Genomic DNA, 21,154 nt, shown 5'->3' with positions numbered 1-21,154 from the left:
TAACTCTGACGAACTCTGACGAATCCTGACGAACCCTGACGAATCCTGAGGAACCCTGACGAATCCTGACGCACACTGACGAATCCTGACTAACTCTGACGAACTCTGACGAATCCTGACGAACCCTGACGAATCCTGTCGAACTCTGACGAATCCTGACGAACTCTGACGAATCCTGACGAACTCTGACGAATCCTGACGAACTCTGACGAATCCTGACGAACTCTGACGAATCCTGACGAACTCTGACGAATCCTGACGAACTCTGACGAATCCTGACGAACCCTGACGAATCCTGTCGAACTCTGACGAATCCTGACGAACTCTGACGAATCCTGACGAACTCTGATGAATCCTGACGAACTCTGACGAATCCTGACTAACCCTGACGAATCCTGTCGAACTCTGATGGATCCTGACGAACTCTGACGAATCCTGACTAACTCTGACGAATCCTGTCGAACTCTGACGAATCCTGAGGAACCCTGACGAATCCTGACTAACTCTGACGAATCCTGAGGAACCCTGACAAATCCTGAGGAACCCTGACAAATCCTGACTAACTCTGACGAATCCTGAGGAACACTGACGAATCCTGACGAACACTGATGAATCCTGACGAACTCTGACGAATCCTGAGGAACACTGACGAATCCTGAGGAACCCTGACGGAACTCTGGCGAACCCTAACGAATCCTGACGAACTCTGACGGAACTCTGGCGAACCCTAACGAATCCTGACGAACTCTGACGAATCCTGACGGAACTCTGACGAATCCTGACGAACCCTGACGAATCCTGACGAATCCTGAGGAACCCTGACGAATCCTGACGAACTCTGACGAATCCTGAGGAACACTGATGAATCCTGACGAATCCTGACGAACTCTGACGAATCCTGACGAACACTGACGAATCCTGACGAACTCTGAAGAATCCTGACGAACTCTGACGAATCCTGACGAACACTGACGAATCCTGACGAACTCTGAAGAATCCTGACGAACTCTGACGAATCCTGACGAACTCTGACGAATCCTGACGAACTCTGACGAATCCTGACGAACACTGACGAATCCTGACGAACTCTGGCGAATCCTGACGAACTCTGTCGAACTCTGACGAATCCTGACGAACTCTGACGAATCCTGAGGAACCCTGATGAATCCTGACGAACACTGATGAATCCTGACGAACACTGACGAATCCTGACGAACCCTGACGGAACTCTGGCAAACCCTAACGAACTCTGACGAATCCTGACGAACACTGACGAATCCTGACGAACTCTGAAGAATCCTGACGAACTCTGACGAATCCTGACGAACTCTGACGAATCCTGACGAACACTGACGAATCCTGACGAACCCTGACGGAACTCTGGCAAACCCTAACGAACTCTGACGAATCCTGACGAACTCTGACGAATCCTGACGAATCCTGACGAACTCTGACGAATCCTGACGAACACTGACGAATCCTGACGAACTCTGACGAATCCTGACGAACTCTGACGAATCCTGACGAACACTGACGAATCCTGACGAACTCTGACGAATCCTGACGAACTCTGACGAATCCTGACGAACTCTGGCGAATCCTGACGAATCCTGACGAACTCTGACGAATCCTGACGAACTCTGACGAATCCTGACGAACTCTGACGAATCCTGACGAACTCTGACGAATCCTGACGAACTCTGACGAATCCTGACGAACTCTGACGAATCCTGACGAACACTGACGAATCCTGACGAACTCTGACGAATCCTGACGAACTCTGACGAATCCTGACGAACTCTGACGAATCCTGACGAACTCTGACGAATCCTGACGAACTCTGACGAATCCTGACGAACTCTGACGAATCCTGACGAACTCTGACGAATCCTGACGAACTCTGACGAATCCTGACGAACTCTGACGAATCCTGACGAACTCTGACGAATCCTGACGAACACTGACGAATCCTGACGAACTCTGACGAATCCTGACTAACTCTGACGAACTCTGACGAACACTGACGAATCCTGACGAACTCTGACGAATCCTGACTAACTCTGACGAACTCTGACGAACTCTGAAGAATCCTGACGAACTCTGACGAATCCTGACGAACTCTGACGAATCCTGACGAACTCTGACGAATCCTGACGAACTCTGACGAATCCTGACGAACACTGACGAATCCTGACGAACTCTGACGAATCCTGACGAACTCTGACGAATCCTGACGAACTCTGGCGAATCCTGACGAATCCTGACGAACTCTGACGAATCCTGACGAACTCTGACGAATCCTGACGAACTCTGACGAATCCTGACGAACTCTGACGAATCCTGACGAACTCTGACGAATCCTGACGAACTCTGACGAATCCTGACGAACTCTGACGAATCCTGACGAACACTGACGAATCCTGACGAACTCTGACGAATCCTGACGAACTCTGACGAATCCTGACGAACTCTGACGAATCCTGACGAACTCTGACGAATCCTGACGAACTCTGACGAACTCTGACGAATCCTGACGGAACTCTGGCGAATCCTGACGAACTCTGACGAATCCTGACGAACTCTGACGAATCCTGACGAACTCTGACGAATCCTGACGAACTCTGACGAATCCTGACTAACTCTGACGAACTCTGACGAACTCTGACGAATCCTGACGAACTCTGACGAATCCTGACGAACTCTGACGAATCCTGACTAACTCTGACGAACTCTGACGAACACTGACGAATCCTGACGAACTCTGACGAATCCTGACGAACTCTGACGAATCCTGACGAACTCTGACGAATCCTGACTAACTCTGACGAACTCTGACGAACACTGACGAATCCTGACGAACTCTGACGAATCCTGACGAACACTGACGAATCCTGACTAACTCTGACTAACTCTGACGAACTCTGACGAATCCTGACGAACTCTGACGAATCCTGACTAACTCTGACTAACTCTGACGAACTCTGACGAACTCTGACGAATCCTGACAAACTCTGACGAACTCTGGCGAATCATGTCGAATCCTGACGAATCCTGACGAATGTGTCGGTAATGAGCTGAAGCAGGATTGTTGGCTCCTGATCGATTCGCACTCCTCCGGCTATATTCCTCCCAGAAGCGACTGCGTTCCCACTGTTGTTGTGATTTTCGGCGGTTTGGTCACACATATTGCCTTATTATTCATAGTTTCAAATTGCCTGGAAAGAAAACACGGTTAGAAAACATTGCGTTTATTTCCTATAAGCTGAATTATTCATCATTGTAAGGGAGCGGCCAACGGTCTTTAGCTTCGAGTGTCCAATCATAAAACGGTTTTTAATGTATGATTTTTCCATAAAGAGTTATGAAGATGATTATCTGTGTGTGTGTGTGATGCATTACAAAAACATTCACTCCGTTTATATTTTATTGTATCAAAATGAAGCCAATGAATGTTCATGAAAATAAAGCCGATTGTATTTTATGATCGTTTGAGATTCTTCTGCGAAACTTCTGACTGGATGATGAAACATCTGTATTTTAGAAATACATTCTTATTAAATCCCGTCGGTGCTCCGAGTATTATATAATAATCCATAATAATCTTTATCAGTAAGGTCTGTAGAATCAATGCGTGCGTGCGTGTGTGTGTGTGTGTGTGTGTGTGAGAGAGAGAGAGAGAGTGTGTGTGTGTGAGAGAGAGAGAGAGAGAGAGAGAGAGTGTGTGTGTGTGTGTGTGTGTGTGTGTGTGTGTGTGCTTGTTTTTGTGACATATGAGGACTCAAATGTGTATAATGCCGTGGGTATGACACAGGTATTACAGGAGAGGGTGAAATATGAGGACATTACCCATGGCCCCACTTTACAAAAGGCTTATAAATCACACAGGAGGAGTTTTTATGAGAAAGGAAAAATGCAGAATGTGTGTGTGTGTGTGTGGGCGTGTGTGTGTGTGTGTGTGTGTGTGTGTGTGTGTGTGTGTGTGTGTGTGTGTGTGTGTGTGTGTGTGTGTGTGTGTGAGAGAGAGAGAGTGTGTGTGTGTGTGTGAGCGAGTGTGTGAGTGATGGGTAGGTTAAGGGGCCGGGGCAGTGTGTGTGTGTGTGTGTGTGCGAGAGTGACGTCAGTCCGAGTGTGTATAAAGTCTCTGTGAACTGATGGAGAATCATCAGAACCCGCAGCTCCAGGAACTTCTTTAAGACATCATGAACTTGCCGACGATGTTCCGAGTGTTTTCTGCGCTTGTGCTGGTGTGTGTGTGCGGTGTGTGTGTGTGTGCGGAGCGGCAGGATTTACCGAGAGACTTCGGCGTGAAGCTGTGCGGGCGCGAGTTCATCCGAGCCGTGATCTTTACCTGCGGGGGCTCGCGCTGGAGGAGATCCGGTCCCGGTATGTGCTTCATCATCATCATCATAAACATCTTCATCATCATCATAAACATTAACATCATAAACATCTTCAAAAATTCATCATCATTATGGAGTTTAAAGGAAAATGTATATTAAGAACAAAATGAACTGATAAAAACGACAAAAACATTTTTATGAATTTGTTACCGTAACGATGACTTTTATATAAATAAATGCACTTTACAGAGAAATATATTCTAGAGCTATTCAGCAAACTATTTTATTGATAATTAATACGATTCAGTGATGACGTTTCTGTGTGCGCGTGACGTCATTTTAACGGTCAGAAACGGCGGGTTTTTCCCGTTTTCCTTTATTTTTCCATTGCAGAAATACAGTCAATCAATCAATCAGTCATCTTTATTTCTATCGCTCTTCTCCAGCGCCGATTGTGTCAGAGCAGCTTCAGTGATAAACAGGACAATACTGCAGCAGAATCCCAGCTAACAATTTTAGGTTATAAGAACGTTTCCCTAACGTTCCCATTAAGCTCTAAAAACGTTTTTGAATGTTCTAGGAACGTTGAAATGTCCAGTTTGTGGAACGTTGTATTAACGTAAATAACGTTCTTATAAGGGTGTGGAGTATGATCAAATAAAATATTCCTATTTTCTCCTTTAATGTACTTGCTTTTGTTTATTGACATCTTATTCTTTCTTAAAAAAAGCTAAAAACACTTTTATAATTGACTTTTATATTTATATTACATTTATATTTAGTACATAATTAGTTTACTAGATTTTTCTTCTGATTGTAAAAAAATAAATATATACACGAAAATAGCATTTAAGTGTCATTAAGTTGTCTCTGGATATACAAATTATTATATTTATTAAGTTTGAGGAAAAAGCTGTATGACTAATTTGTAATGACTAATACTTTTTTAATGTGGTAACGTTTTTAAAACGTTCCACTAACAATGTAAGAATAACGTTTTATAGCTAACGTTTTTAGAACGTTTCTCAATAGCAAATAACGTCGGCACAGCGTTCTGATAACGTTACTGCGAGAATGTTTTTTGATAACGTTGAGAGAACTTTCAGAGAACGTTCCCTGTTAGCTAGGATTAGATTTGGCTGTACAGTCGTTCTGGAGTAAACAGTGATGTTATCAGCTTATTTTAATTTATCACAGAGAGACAATGTTGGCAGATCAGTATTATAGTTTATAGAATTAAAGAAGACCTCATTCATTAATGTTATTTGTATATTTAGTTGAATAACTTTGATCATAATTTTAGTATATTTTAGATTGTGGCGTTTAATTAAGAGAAGATTGAATGTTGATTTGCAGCTGAGTGGATTTGACATATTATTATACTTAAATGGGATTGAGAAAGATAAACTTCATACAATTAGGCTATTATTAATTTTAAAAGTAAATTCAAGCTTTATGGTTAAATTCTGTGTAATTGCAGAAGTAAGGCGACCAGAACTCATAACAGGTGATGTTGTGTGAAATAGCACTTGTCCTTTTGTTTGTTATAATTTTGATCTTGTCCTCTGGCAATGTTTTTATTCTATTTTACTTTATTTACGGTATTTTTGAATGAATATGTCATTGTTCTGCATGGTTATGGCACAATAATACAAATAAATAAAAAAGTTCTTCCCGTCGCGCCCTCAGCCATAATGTTTACTCACACTAGATTAGATCATCGTCTTCATCAGTGACACGTGTCCTAACTACACACGACGCGACGCGACGCGCGATAAAAGGCGTCTTTTCCATGTTAATTCGAGTTTTTGTGTAACCAGCCGCGACGGCGCAACGAATCTATTTTAGAAACGGTTTCTATTTTTGTGCGACGTCGCGGCTGGAACAACAACACAAACATGGCAATAATCTCAGGTAGTGTTTATGAGCTTTATTTAATGTTAAAAGTCTGTAATGTTACTCTGAATATCATTTAGCGCTCCCAGCTTTGTCAAACTAAAAGCAGCATAGGATAATTCACCTCAGATCTGGAAATTAAACACAATGCAACGAGTATGACAACGATTGTTTTAGTAACTCAGTGTGTATTGTAAGTAGTTTAATTGGTGTTATATTTGTGAATTTGATTATGTAGCCTACTTATTAAAGGGTTAGTTCCCCCAGAAATGAACTGTCTGTCATTAACTCCTCTCCCTAATGTCGCTCCACACCCGTAAGACCTCCGTTCATCTTCACACACAGTTTAAGATATTTTATATTTAGTCCGAGAGCGTATGCAAGTGTATGCACACTATACTGTCCATGTCCAGAAAGGGAATAAAAACATCATCACAGTAGTCCATATGAGACATCAGTGGGTTAATTAGAGTCTCTTGAAGCATCCAAAATACATTTGGGTCCAAAAATAACAAAAACTACGACTTTATTCAGCATTGGCTTCTCTTCCGCGTTTGTGTTCAATCCTCAAATAAAGATTCAAACGGTTATGAGTCAGCGAATCGATTCATGATTCGGATCGCCAATGTCTCAGCAGTTTGACACGCGATGCAAATTATTGATCGATTCGCTGATTCATAACCGTTTGAATCTTTATTTGAGGCGCCTGGTGTGGACAGACAAGTTCCGTTGCGTTTAGTTAGGACACGGTGTCAGTGCGTGTGTGTGTGTTTGTTTAAAAGCATGTGTTTGTGTGTGAAGGTCCCTGGCCCGTGGAGCTGTCTCTGGACCCGGATGGAGGCGTCCCGTTGCTCTGGGCTTTGCGGCTTGAGGCACGGGAGGACCGGAACCGGGAGCGGGAGGACCCGGTGGACCGGAGGAAACGGAACTTCTCACTGGGACTCGCGGGGATGTGCTGTAATCAAGGCTGCACTAAAAACGACATCGGTCGCCTGTGCTGATGATGAAGATGATGAAGGACTCGCTATGAACTCTTACATTCGCCCCGTTTGTATTTATTTTCTTTGACCACATCAATAAAATCTCTCTGTGTTTGACTGCCGCCAGTAAGAGTGGTTTTACTCAGCGCTCCTGCGGGGAAAACGTTGACTTGAATAAAGTTTTGTTTTAACATGCCTTTGTCATTTCCATATCTGTTTCTAAAAGTACGGTCAAAGATGATGTTGTCGAATGTGGTTTGTGACTGGACACCTTTTTTTATTGGATATCAATTAATAAACAAAGAGTGAGTAGAACAAACAAACAAAACAAGAAAAAGAAAGGAAGAAGAAAAAAACTAATTTTACAAGACAGGGGTATATAACTCATCAGAATAGATCACATCAAAGGAAAATATTAAAAGACTTACATATTTGAGTTGTTTTTAAAGCCTTTTGATTACACGAGTTAGCGATAGTCCTAGAATAATGCAAAACATGAAACAGTGTTTCTGACCTGATCATTTACATTTATGTGTAAAACATTTTGTTAACTACGTATGTAAATTGTGTTTTTGTGCAAATGCTCATTTTTAATTTTAATGTCGCTCCACACCCGTAAGACCTCCGTTCATCTTCACACACAGTTTAAGATATTTTATATTTAGTCCGAGAGCGTATGCAAGTGTATGCACACTATACTGTCCATGTCCAGAAAGGGAATAAAAACATCATCACAGTAGTCCATATGAGACATCAGTGGGTTAATTAGAGTCTCTTGAAGCATCCAAAATACATTTGGGTCCAAAAATAACAAAAACTACGACTTTATTCAGCATTGGCTTCTCTTCCGCGTTTGTGTTCAATCCTCAAATAAAGATTCAAACGGTTATGAGTCAGCGAATCGACTCATGATTCGGATCGCCAATGTCTCGTGATTTCAGCAGTTTGACTCGCGATCCGAATCATGAATATAAAATATCTTAAACTGTGTGTGAAGACGAGCGGAGGTCTTACGGGTGTGGAGCGACATTAGGGAGAGGAGTTAATGACAGACATTTCGTTTTTAGTTGAACTATCCCTTTAACTGCACTGTTTCACTCCTCTGCCTAGTCTGGCCTTCATTTCAGGCGCGGCGCATCTCAAACGAGCCTTTTACCGTCTTCACACGCTATCGGAAGTTAGCACTTCAGAAGTCGGGATTACGAGCTTGTTGTGTTCTTTGTTGTCGGAGAGAATGGAGGACGCCAGGTTCAGACTTTTGTGCATTTTTGGAAAATGTAGTTTTAACACTATAACCATTTCAGTCAGAAAATCACAATCACTGGCAAACACAGCAGCACAACACGAAAGCGTATCGTTTATAATCACATTCACAATAAAGGCATAATGTAGACAAGATAAGGCTGCTTAAAGACTCAAATGGCAATAGTTTTCAGCCATATGATCCTATTGTATAACTTTACCACACTATCTAGATAGTCAGCTTCCTCACTATTCTGGAATGATGGTCAACTAGAAGCGATTTTCGATGTGTTTAACATACATAATGCTTCAAATGATTATTAATTTATGTAAATATGTACTACTTCACGACAAGACAATGAAACTGTTGTGGGAAAAAAACTAAAACACCTGCCACAGCAGAAATTCGTTTAACATCCGCCATTTTGAACGGTTATGCCACGCCCATCTCGGGAACTTGGGTATCTAAACCCAGATAGCACACATACGTCTGGCCGACGTCGGCCCCAGAGCGGACGTCGGCCTCCAAATCATAACATCGAATAAGTATCGGCCAGGCATACGCGAATATCGCTTTATTTCCAGCTCGTCGGCTTTGGGTCGGCCCAATATACTGGAGGCCGATGCTGTGTTTATCTGTTGTTTGCTCATGATGCCCATTCATCTCTTTGCCACCAACCCGAGAGAAAGACGAAGCGACGCGACGCCATCTGTGGGTTTTAGGTAAAATTTCACTTGAGGAAATCAGAAAAAAAACAGGCAGTTTGTAATCGCAGTTTTCACTCCAAGAATTCCTCACAGTTTTTAGTCAGAAATGGTGCATACTCTTGTGCCAAAGTTTTTTGAGTTGCCAAACTGTCTGAACATTTGTCATCATCTGATCAATAAACTGACTGTTCATTAAATTGGTAATGTACGTGTTTATTTACGTAATGCTGCTGCGTGACTTTGACGGGCGTGCGCGTTGAACAGTCAAACACTGGAAGTTACCATGGAAACGGGCCGGAGTTTGCAGCAAGCCAGCAACAGCACAGTAACGGACACGCTCTTGTTATTTTCGCTGCTTTCAGGTAAGTTTAGTCCATAAACATTACACAAATAATATAAAACTGTTCCGTACACGTTTCTTACTGTAATTGACACGCTTCTGTCGAATATTTACTTTATTAAAATTGTTCAGTGTCTTTGAAAAAGTCCGTTAGCATCTCAACCGTTTTTTATTTGCAGTTTGCTAATATACTTTAGCTCTAATGAAAGTGAGTTTTTAATCACGTCTTTATGTGCAGAAGAGAGGCTTTGATAGTTTTTTTTTTAGGTTTGCTGGTAGTCTGTCAATGGGTTATTGGAAGTGAGCTAATTTATTTAACCTAACTTCACTATAAGTTAATGTTATTACAGGAAACGCCAAAATCAAATGAAATGATCTTTCACGGTAAAAAAACAACAACAACAACCTAAATTACATTTAATGTTTAATTATTTAATACCAATTACGTTCATTTTTTCCCCCGTGATTTCAGTAAAATAATAATTCAACAACGGAGGCAAGGGATGGTCCCATGGGCTGCTGACAGAGAAGGGTAAAATCTCATTAAATCTTTAGTATTTTTTCTACAAAAGGTAACACTTTAGTAAGGTGAACAATTCTTAGCTTGCACATTTGCTGTTTATTAGTATTATTAAGCACATATTAATGCATGACCTTATACTACAACATCCCTAAATTCTTCCTGGTATCTAACTAAACTTAAACGCTACAACAACTACCTTACTATCTATTGAGCAGTAAATTATGAATTTGAGGCAAAAGTTAAGTAAATGTTTCCCATACCAAAGTGTTACCATAATAAATATTTTACCTACATCACCATGCATGTTATTTTCTTTTGCAAAATTATTTTTTATTACAGTTTGCAAGGTTCTGACAACCACACGTAAGTAACACTGAGCAATGTAAAATGAAGTAAGCCTAAAACAAATTATGTTAAGAAATTATTGTATGTATACTCTGCATATTCTACTTTCTCTTATCTGCGTTTCACCTCTGCTCTAGCTTGTTTCCTTCTAATAAGCCTGACATTATATAGGCTCTGTGATAAATTGTTTATGTTCCTAGATTCTTCCATGCTGATGGCCTGCACTCCTGTTGAAGAAAATCTCAGGCTAAAAACTAGATGACTGGTAAGCAAAACCTCAAAAATTATACTACTGTTCAAAAGTTGGGGGTCTGTACATTTTAAAAACATTAACTCCATGTTGTTACAGTGAGACCGTCTGAAAAGCCTTTAGGGTAAAATAATCAGCAAAATTAGACAAGGTGACAAATGTAATGTGTTATAGTTTGTATTTATGATTAACTATTATGATAACAGGATGTTATGGTCTTAAATACTTTTACTAAATACTTAAATACTTTAAATGCTGACTGTGGTTCAGGCGGTCAACAACTTTAGGCATTTAAGTTATTTTTCAGCGTACTCACTGCTCATACTATTAGCCTCTAAAATGTTTGAATTATATCACAATACAGTGTCAGAGGGTAAAGATATCATTAGAGTTCTTACAGTTATTGCTGTGCTCTTATTACCAGATCAGATATAAAGCCCAGCGTTTGGTGCTGAGATTCTTCAGGACAAGGCCTTGATGACATCTACAATTAGTACATGAAGATGGTGAGATCCCCAATAGCTGCCACTATCCCAGATCAAAAGACTGAAAACAACAGGCTTCAATCTGTATTAAAGGTATAGTTCACTCAAAAAATTAGACTGTGCTGTTTATCTGCTGGGCTTCCGAGATGTAGGTGTGTTTATTTCTTCAGTAGAACACAAATGAAGATTTTTAACTTAGCTGTTGCTCATATAATGCATGTCAATGGGGTGTATTTCTATGAGAGTAAAAAACACACAGACATACGAATCCATATTAAACACAGCGGCACGTGGCGACACATTGATGTCTTAAAACACAAAACGATCACTTTCTGTGAGAAGCACACCAGTATTTGTGTTATTTTTTACCTCATATCAGACGAATCTCATCTAGTATTCCCATCCCAACACCATTAGTTCCATCTAAGAAGGTCAAAACCCGGTGCGATCATAGATATATGCCTTATTAGTGCCTCGATGGATCGGTCGAATGAGGCATCTACGTTTGCGCCGGGATTTTGACTTACTCATCCTAAATGAGATTCGTCTTATATGAGGTAAAAAAATAACAAATACAGTTGTGTTTATCACAGAAACCGATCGTTTCGATGTGTCGCCATGAGCCACAGGGGTTGGGGTTTAATATGGATTAATATCGCTCGTATAATGCATGTCAAAGTTAAAAAATCTTCATCTGAGTTCTACTGAAAAAACAAACACACCTACATCTCAGATGCCCTGCGGGTCAGCAGATAAACATCACATTTTCATTTTTGGGTGAACTATACTTTTAATTTATTTTGATAGATTTAATGTTACATTGTTAGTCTGGAAAATACACTCAAAAACAAAGCTATTGAACGAACTTAAATTAAGGAAAACTTTTCCACAAAATTGAATTACATTTTTCAAAATCTAATGGAATTATCTGTTATAATCTTGTTATATGAATTTAATGGGTTAGTTCACCCAAAAATGAAAAATCTCACTACAGTGGTTCTACACTAATTTTATGAAGCGATGAGAATAGTTTTTGTCCGCCAAAAAAAGCAAAATAACGACTTATATAGTGATGGCTGATTTCAAAACACTGCTTCCTTAAGCTTCGAACCGTTATGAATCAGTATCGAATCATGATTCGGATCGTCAAAGTCACGTGATTTCAGCAGTTTGGTCATGAATCGATATGCTCGGATGCTTCAGGAAGAAGTGTTTTAAAATCACCCATCACTATAGAAGTCATTATTTAGTAGGGATGCACCAAATTTTCGGCTTTCTGCCAAAAGACTTTCATCACCAAAACAATATGGCCGAACTATATAATATGGGTTATAACTTGAAAATTATGCTTTGTTTATTAAATTATCCTGTCGATGGATACACGTACTGGCTCCTCAGTTATACACTACAACAACAGTGATAATAAAAGAAAAACCAGTCATTTTCACCTTCATCACCCGCGTGTAGAGCCAGAAGACACGAATGAGAACTCACGCGCGCTTTGAGAAGATCTGTCTCTGTGCATCATCCGAGAGCGCGCACGTCTCACAGCGCGCAAATATTGAGTTCTCTTACAAATCTTGCGCTTAAACGGACAAACTCGCACAAGAAGTATGTCAGCATGTCCATCTTGATGAGTATCCAAGCAGATACTCATCAAGACCCCCCCCAAACCTGCAACTGTCTGCGTTTCGACCGCGATCTAAAGTTCCGGGAAGATTAGGCATATTAGTCCGGTGATGTAACCTACTGCGCGACTGCTCCTCCATCAATGTCAGACAGAAATCATTTTTGTGTATACTGATTGAAAGATTTAGTGGACTGTCTACATGAGACATTATCTAAACCGATCTGGGGTTTACATGTGATGACTTTCAATCGCAATCATTTTGTCACATGCAGCTTGTCTGCCGCATCAAAAATGTCACCGATGTTTTCTCCAGCAGCTGGAATGTGTTAACTGTAGCCATAGCAACTCTTAACGGCCACCAGGACTAATACAGTATTATTTATAGCTATTTATTTGTTGTAAAGTGTAATAATCATCTCAGAAAAAAAAATCTTCTGTCAGGCGCAGTTAAAGTAAAAACTGCCTGGGGCAATATACGCTGTGTCATTACTCCAACATTATCTTCATAACTTACGAAATAAAATGTTTACCCCTCCGAAAAATTAACTATCTTCTCTTGTCAACATGAGCACGGCGCGCGCTGTCACGTCATGTAAGGACACACACTTAAAAGTAATCGGTCAGGTCGTTTACATGGTGAAAAAAAATTAATAACAAGTATGGAAGAGATTCAAGCTGTGCTGCTTTTGCTGGTTATGACAGAAAAGAGCACTAATATGCAGATTCAGCAGCATATTCAGAAAGCTTGTAAAGCTAGATTTAAAATGACAATGTATATTATTATTAGCTATTACAGACATTGCACGTAAGATGGCTGAGACGAACGCGCGGTTGAAATAAAATGCTGCGTGTGCTCAACCAATCAGCATGTTCAGCGCCCAAGTCCCGCCCTCAAAAGTTCCTGAACTTTGAAAAAGTACTACCTTACTTACTACTTTACTATCATAAAATGATTATAGAGCCACTGTAGTGAGATGGGCTTTGTAACGACGTCTTTAGTGCCTTTATGGGTCTTGAGAGAGGAAATGACATTGGTGTCAGTGAAGGCCTTTCTGAGCCATCTGATACATATTTTAATATGTATTTAATTGCTTTTTTTACATCTTGGCCAGGGGACTACAGATGAAAAATAGCCTTTTAGCTAATTCTGGCTTTTTTAACCATGTTTGTTCATGTGTTTTATGAAATTGCACTGTCCCCTTTCAAATAAACCATTAAATCAAATCAAATCATCGGATTTCAACACTAATATCTTCATCTGTGTGTAAAGATGAGCGGAGGTCTGACGGCTGGCCAACCACAGGAGGAATAATGACAGAATTTATTGGGTTAATTTTTGGGTGAACTAACTCTTTAACTCGATATCGCACACCCCACCCACACCACAGGTTTAAAAGATGGTGGTGCGCCCTCCAGCATCACTTCACCGCTCTAAGACACCAGCATTGCATCCGTGGCTAAACACCCCCTAACTTTAGTGCATCGTGATTGGATATTTTGCTCATATCAGCATAGACTCATTGGCACACAAAACAGAGCCAATTCAGAGAGAAATAAAATGCACAGAAATTAATGCAATACACAAGCGCCTATTGATCCAAGGGTGTCGTATCGAATGGGTCAATATTATATTGAGAATTGTGACATCCCTAATATTTTTCCAGTTTAGTTATGTCATTGTTTATATTTTACATTAATCATTCATTTTGTATAAAAATTAAATAGAGAAGAAAATGTGACAATGTCACTGGGCTTGTCACAAATTGCCAAATTAATGGAATATTCAGAGTGCAAGACAAAACCGTGCCTTTTGTGCAATATTATGCTGCAAATATTATATATTGAGCTAAAGTTAAATTGAACCTTGTATGATAATTTGTGTAACCAGATTCAATACTTTGTAATGAGTATGTACAATGGATTTTGAACTGTACTATTTTTGTTACAGGTTCTCTGGGAATCCCCAGTTGAAGGCATGAAGACATCAAATGTTGGCCTGGACAGATGTACCAACAGTCCACCACACTGACCTCTGCTTTTGCATGGATGGCTGATTGCTACCCTGTTCTGTGAGGGTATTATTATAGAAAAACTGAACACCTGTGACAGTGGGATTTGTAGTTGTAAAGAATAGTCACACATCAGTGCACTTAGGGTGCTTTCACATCTCTAGTTCAGTTAATTTGGTCCGAACCAAGGCCAAACAATTAAATAATACATTGTTGCATTTTACAGCTTTTTTGGTTCCTTTTCACACCACACTGATTGCTTTGGTCCGAACCAGTTGAAACACGTGACAACATCCACATCACTCATTGGCCATGGTGTATTACCTAAACTGCTTTTCGATTGGTCAGAATTTACTTTGTGGGAAAATTTCAACAGAAGAGGAAAAGCCAGCAAACTATAACACTATAGAAAGACAACTGCGGGCAGGTTTTGTCCCTGGCCATAATCTACTACATATTGTGTATTAACCACAGTATGCAAACAATACCTTTCTATAATGAAGCGCGGATGCGACTTGAAAACAACGTATTGCAGACGGCGAGCGCACATCACTCGTCACTTCAATCGGAGGCGTGCATTAATTATTCTTAACTCTGACACGCTCATTCCGAAAATATTTCCAACGATCTATCAGGTAATAATGTCATGCACATAATGTCAGCGCAGCTAACTATGGCAGCTGGTTTAGTCAAAATATTATCAGTACTTTTGCAGTTGGTTCTGTTCGAGGCCGGATCACGTTCTCACCACCAGCTAACTGCTCCAGAGTTCGTTTGAAAGCGCACCGAGACCACCTCTTCAAGGAGGTCTCGGTACGCTTGTTTAGTCCGCTTTTGGTGCGCACCCGAGTGCGATTGCTGCTTTCACCAAACGAACCGCACCAAAGAGGAAAATGAACTCTAGTACGATTCAACTGAACTAAATGAGGCAGGTGTGAAAGCACCCTTAAAGTCAGAGAAAATGTTTTTTTTAGAAGTTGCAAACTTTTCTTTCTCACAAAGAACACAACAGTTAAACCTTTTCAAATTATTTTCTGGTGGTGCACAAGTCCTATTCTACAAATTAACAAATGATAAAAACATGACAAAACATGATATGACTTCATGCTCTGCAGTCTTTATATAAACATGAATTCAACATTTAAAAACAGTATATTCAAAATATAAAAAAAATATCTACTTGACTTTAATACAAAGGTTTCTCGTCAATGTAATGTAAAGTGTAGTGTGACCGTATCTTTATTCTGCGTTTGGTGCACACATGTATCAAAAGTGTGAAGCCATGGACAAATTTTACTTGTTAGATGATGTGAGATCGTGAGTATGATTTTTTTCCCCTTGATGGAAAAAATGAGCCCACGATTTTATTAATTTGTGATTTGTAGAATAGGATTAGTACAAATGTAACTGTTGTGTTTGTGAGGGAAAAGAAAACTACAAGTTTACAAATCCTAATACATTTTCTTAGTGACTTTACTGAAATTTTCTCCACTGTCAGCAGTGCTTAGTTTTGCTAAAATAATACTCGATATTATACAGCACATGCATAGTTTGAGTCGATGTTCTGGTTATATTTTTTCCAGTCTCAATTTACCAATGCCAAACCTATTTCATTAACAACTATTAATTCAGTTTGTAGTCAATATATAAACAATAGATATTTAATTCAAGAGATTGGCTGGACTTTGCGGACTCGATCAGTATTTCTTGTCCAATGGTCAAACTTTTATTTTCCAGTTTCTCTAGTATTGCATCCTTCTCATCGGTATTTAATAATGACTTTTCAGTGTGGTTTAAACCTCTTTTTTGGCTCATAATATGCATTTTATTTTTTAAAGTAATTAAAAATAATTTCTCTATGCTATTGAAAATGTGGGTTACATCTTTGTCACCTTTTTCACCAAGGAGTTTACACTTGCTGATAGTAGGCTGCAATAGTTGCTAAAGAACCAATTCATCTGCAATATTCTTCTGCCCTACATTTTCAAGGGTAAGCTTTCTTTATAAACCATCTACTCACCCATATGCATTTATTTTGTGTAACACAAAAAGTGTCACATAGTCTCAGTCACCATTAGAAAAGAACCTGTGATTTGAGTCTCATTATGTTCTGACTGACATATCCTTTTGTGCTCCAATAAAAATAATGTGTCTGGTACATGATCAGTTGTTCTTGAGTAAATATTGCTTTTAATTTATGTACCTGTATAGCCTACCTCTTTGTGTATTTGAATGTAAATGCCTTTTCTATTATATACATTTTTCTATTAAATGCCTTTTCTATTATATTGTCATATTGAATATTTATATAGATTGTTTGCTCTAAACATGTAGGCTATCTGTAACTGCTCTGTAAATATTAAAACAATGTTAACTGAATGTTATGTGTGATTATTACATAAACAGGCTAAAGTATCTTATTAGTATTAAGTATTTGCTATTTTTAAAACAGAAAATGTGTTAACGTTAACTGTACCAAACTGAAATCAACATCGTGTTTCACTCAACTCACATCAACGTCATTCAGCATAAGGTAAGTAAATCATCTGTGTAGATTGATGTTTTGAATGGAGTGTCTGACGTTGGTCTTTAATGCCGAGAGTGTAACGTTGATTCTATGCCAGTGTGCTATCTGGGTGTAACCCGAAAGGTTCGACCTAAATAAAGGTCCTAGAAAGCCCATGAATAGTGGCCAGGATTTGCTGTTTTGCATCGTCCACACGTCGGCCGGACAGCATTCGCGATCAAATGCCGATGTCTCGGCGACTTTGTCCCAATTAGCAAACGCTCTCTGATCGATGTCTTTCCGATGGAACTTTGTGCATCGCGCCGACATCGGCCCGACGTATGTGTGCTATCTGGGAATTATCTCCCGAACTTCCCAGCACGACACCGGAGTGTGTTCATGTGCAGTTTTTACCTCGAAAACTCGTATTTACGATAATTCTGATAGCACGTGAAGGCAGCTTTCATTTCAAGCAGATCTCGCGTGAGTGACGTGCGACGCTAAATTAGAATATTCAAATGAGAAAACATAAACTAAACAGCGAATCTGCAGTTAAATGAGTCGTGGCTGGAGCCGATGCCGTTAATCCTGGGCTACAGTAAGGTAAGACGAGGGTTTTTGCTGCCGCCGTGCAGAAATATTTGACATGTAACTCCTCAGGCTGTGATTATACCATAGATATATTACAACGGTCAGTGCGGACGTCATCAAACACTGATTCAAATCTGCTTTCGCGCGGTTTTTACCACAGAATATCAGTTTGATGTTTCAGACATTTAAATACACAAAAACATGTCCAAATATAACCCAATCCCAGTATATTACACTTAATAATAACCTTTCATTTGTTATTGACGTGAGCCTCTCATTTAAATGACGCTTCCTCCCGCGATTTCACCCGCGTGAGTTAAAACTTGTGCATACACTTGCATACGCTCTCGGACTAAATATAAAATATCTTAAACTGTGTGTGAAGATGAACGGAGGTCTTACGGGTGTGGAGCGACATTAGGGAGAGGAGTTAATGACAGACATTTTATATTTGGGTGAACTAGCCCATTAAATGGATACTTCACCGCTTTTTCATATTAAACTCTTTTATTCCCTTAACTAAGATGAGTTGAAACACACCGCTCTCGTCTCAGTGCTCTTAATCGCGCTGACACACGGTGACGAGTTAGAAGACACCAAACACCTCCACATGTTCTCTATTTAAATACAGTTGTATTAGATGAACGATCAAGTGTGATGACAAAATAAAACGTGGCGCTTTTCCAAGCGGATTAAAAAGGAGAACTATAAATAGTATGGCGGAATAGCACTTCTGAGGGTGCGTTCACACTCGTCATGTTTGGTTGGATTAAAACAAACCCTGGTGCGATTGCTTGGTTAGTGCGGTTCATTTGAACATCTGTGAACGCTGCCATCCGAACCAAACCAGCGGACCGAGAGCGCTATAGAGATGAGTCTCGGTCCGCTTCCAAACGAACTCTGGTGCGGTTCGATTGATATATGAACGCCACACGGACCAAAGACATGTAAACGGACCAATAACAGGACGTGATGTCAGAAGATGCGACGCACAGTCAGCTGATTTGACGACGCGGAAAGATCGGTGTATCCAAAATGAGTAACGTTAACGTCAGAGGGCAAACGTGGAGCAACAAAATTTCAGTTTGAGATCTCTTATCCAGAACATCACCTGCCCTGGAGAAGGTTAGCCGTGGAGCGTAAGTCACTATAGCGATGAACACCGCTAAAAGCCAAACCACTTTAATGCTACCTAAAACCCAGGATTGGCACAAACTAAGCTTAAATAAATCTGGCTAGCCAGCTAAACCGGCTTCACGGTACAGGCCCCAGGACTATATGTTTTGTTTTTGTTGTTTGTTCCGGACCAAACGAATCGACCTACACCCTGAGGGTGCGTTCACACCTACCTTGTTTGGTCCGTATTTTCAGTTTGGTCCGGAACCAAAATGACAGGTGTGAAACCTCCCTCGGACCACAAACAAAGGTTCGGTTCGTTTCTTGTGTGAGCATTTTCTGGATAGTTTGGACCTGTTTACTTTCAGAGCATTTCCAGGAAGTTGTGGTGTAGGATCAGTGAATAAACACAGATTAAACTCACAGCAGTGATGGAGCGCAGCATTTAAACAGATCCGCTCAGTCAGCGCGCGGGAACAGCCTGCTCTGCTGGACCAGTTATCTTCAAGCTTTATAGATATATATATTTATATTTATATAGCTTGTGGATTGCACTGCAAAAATGCTCTTCTAGTAATTTTGTCTTGTTTCTAGTCTAAATATCATTAAAAAATATGCATGTTTCACTGCATCATCACAAATAAAACACACAATTACCCAATATGCTTACAAAATCTTTTAATAATATTTGAATACATTTTTTCGATTCTCAATTTTCAGTGTTTTAACTACATTTTTAAACTCAAAATTTTAAGGCAACCAGGTAACATTATTTTTGAAATAATTTTTTACAGTGTAGAAAATGTTCAAATGGAGACCTGACCCCCCCCCCCCCCCCCATTGTATGTCAGTGTGACGCTGATGTGCCAAAAGATTAAGGGTGTGTTCACACATGTAGTTCTGTTCGTTTGGTCTGGACCAAAAAACAAAAACAAACATAATAGTCCTGGTCCGCTTAGCGTTCACACGGGCATTTATAACAGCGAACCTAAAGTTACCGAACCAAAGGCTCAGGGAGACGCTCACAACCTGATTGGTCGGCTTATATGACGTAGGAGCTCGTTTACCGAACATTCAGAACAACGCTGTGTGCTGATTAAACGCGCGGGCATTTTATGCGTGTACATGGTATTATTTTTACCCGCTGAGAACTCATGAAGAGCTCATAAAATGTTCAAAACATTCAAAACAGCTCCAGGATTTCCTCCGTTGTGAAAAGAGACGGCCGTTCTGTCGTCTGTACCGACTAATGGGCAACACAGGTGCTCTGATGAGAAGAGCCAGGTATGCTTTTTGTGTTTTTTCTAGCATTTTCGAAACATGCTCGTCAGACCAAATATTGATGAGGCTCTTCCTCGTTGCTCTACGTTTGCCCTCTAACGTTAAAGTTACTCATTCTGGATACACCGATCTTTCCGCGTCGTCAAATCAGCTGCATTATGCGTGGCATCTTGTGACATTACATCCTGTTTTTGGTCCGTGTACATGTCTTTGGTCCGTGTTGCGTTCATATATCAATCGAACCGCACCAGAGTTCGTTTGGAAGCGGACCGAGACCCGTCTTTTTAGCGCTCTCGGTCCGCTTGTTTGGTGCGCTCCAGGGTTCGGATGGCAGCGTTCACATATGTTCAAATGAACCGCACTAACCGAGCAACCGCACTAGGGTTCGTTTTAATCCAACCAAACATGACAAGTGTGAACGCAGCCTAAGTGTGTCCTTGTTTGTGAAACCATACTGAAGAACTATTCCACGAAATGCCCCACTCTGCCATTTTAAGAACTGTCCTCCTGTAAAACAGCGGTGGCAGTATTATGACTGCATTCTCCTCTGTGGCCCTAATATTCACTCAGTTATACAGCCATATAGTCTATGGGGAACTGTAAATGATCTAGCAACATCATCTGAAAATCATCATTTATCCAAAATGACTGAAATTAACGACCACAAATGTTTTAATAATGACGGGGGGTCTAGTCCGCTTACACTCAGGGCCATTTGTGGGGATCTCCGCCTGGATGTGGCCGACCCAAACTGAAAAGCCTCCCACACACACATACAGTGGTCTAGGGTCAAAATCTTAGTGTCATTTTACAGGAAACCCTTTAGAGTTACTGTACACATGGAAGTATAAGTTGTGTAAGCTGTTATAACCCCCACAAAAAAGTAGGCACTTTTTGATTTTTGTTAATAAA

The 21,154-nt window shown here is 40.3% G+C and overlaps 1 protein-coding gene and 1 long non-coding RNA gene across 2 annotated transcripts; both read left to right on the top strand.

Annotated features, from left to right (window-relative positions):
• Nucleotides 1-4,088: 4,088 nt before the first annotated feature.
• On the top strand, nucleotides 4,089-7,409 carry rln1 (relaxin 1). Its single transcript, XM_067423781.1, has 2 exons — nucleotides 4,089-4,383; nucleotides 7,038-7,409. The coding sequence occupies exons 1-2, from the start codon at nucleotides 4,200-4,202 to the stop codon at nucleotides 7,235-7,237; spliced, it is 384 nt and encodes a 127-aa protein (XP_067279882.1). The 5' UTR covers nucleotides 4,089-4,199; the 3' UTR covers nucleotides 7,238-7,409.
• Nucleotides 7,410-8,934: 1,525 nt separating this feature from the next.
• LOC137046677 (uncharacterized) lies at nucleotides 8,935-17,605 on the top strand. The gene is made up of 4 exons (XR_010899024.1): nucleotides 8,935-9,181; nucleotides 9,431-10,639; nucleotides 11,049-11,130; nucleotides 14,688-17,605. It is a non-coding gene; the product is annotated as an uncharacterized lncRNA (long non-coding RNA).
• The last annotated feature ends 3,549 nt before the right edge of the window (nucleotides 17,606-21,154 follow it).

The sequence above is a fragment of the Pseudorasbora parva genome, chromosome 18 (genome assembly GCF_024679245.1).
Source record: "Pseudorasbora parva isolate DD20220531a chromosome 18, ASM2467924v1, whole genome shotgun sequence".
NCBI classification, from domain to species: Eukaryota; Metazoa; Chordata; class Actinopteri; order Cypriniformes; family Gobionidae; genus Pseudorasbora; species Pseudorasbora parva.
Note: the sequence above shows the minus strand (reverse complement) of the source record. Positions and strands in the feature narration are given on the sequence as shown.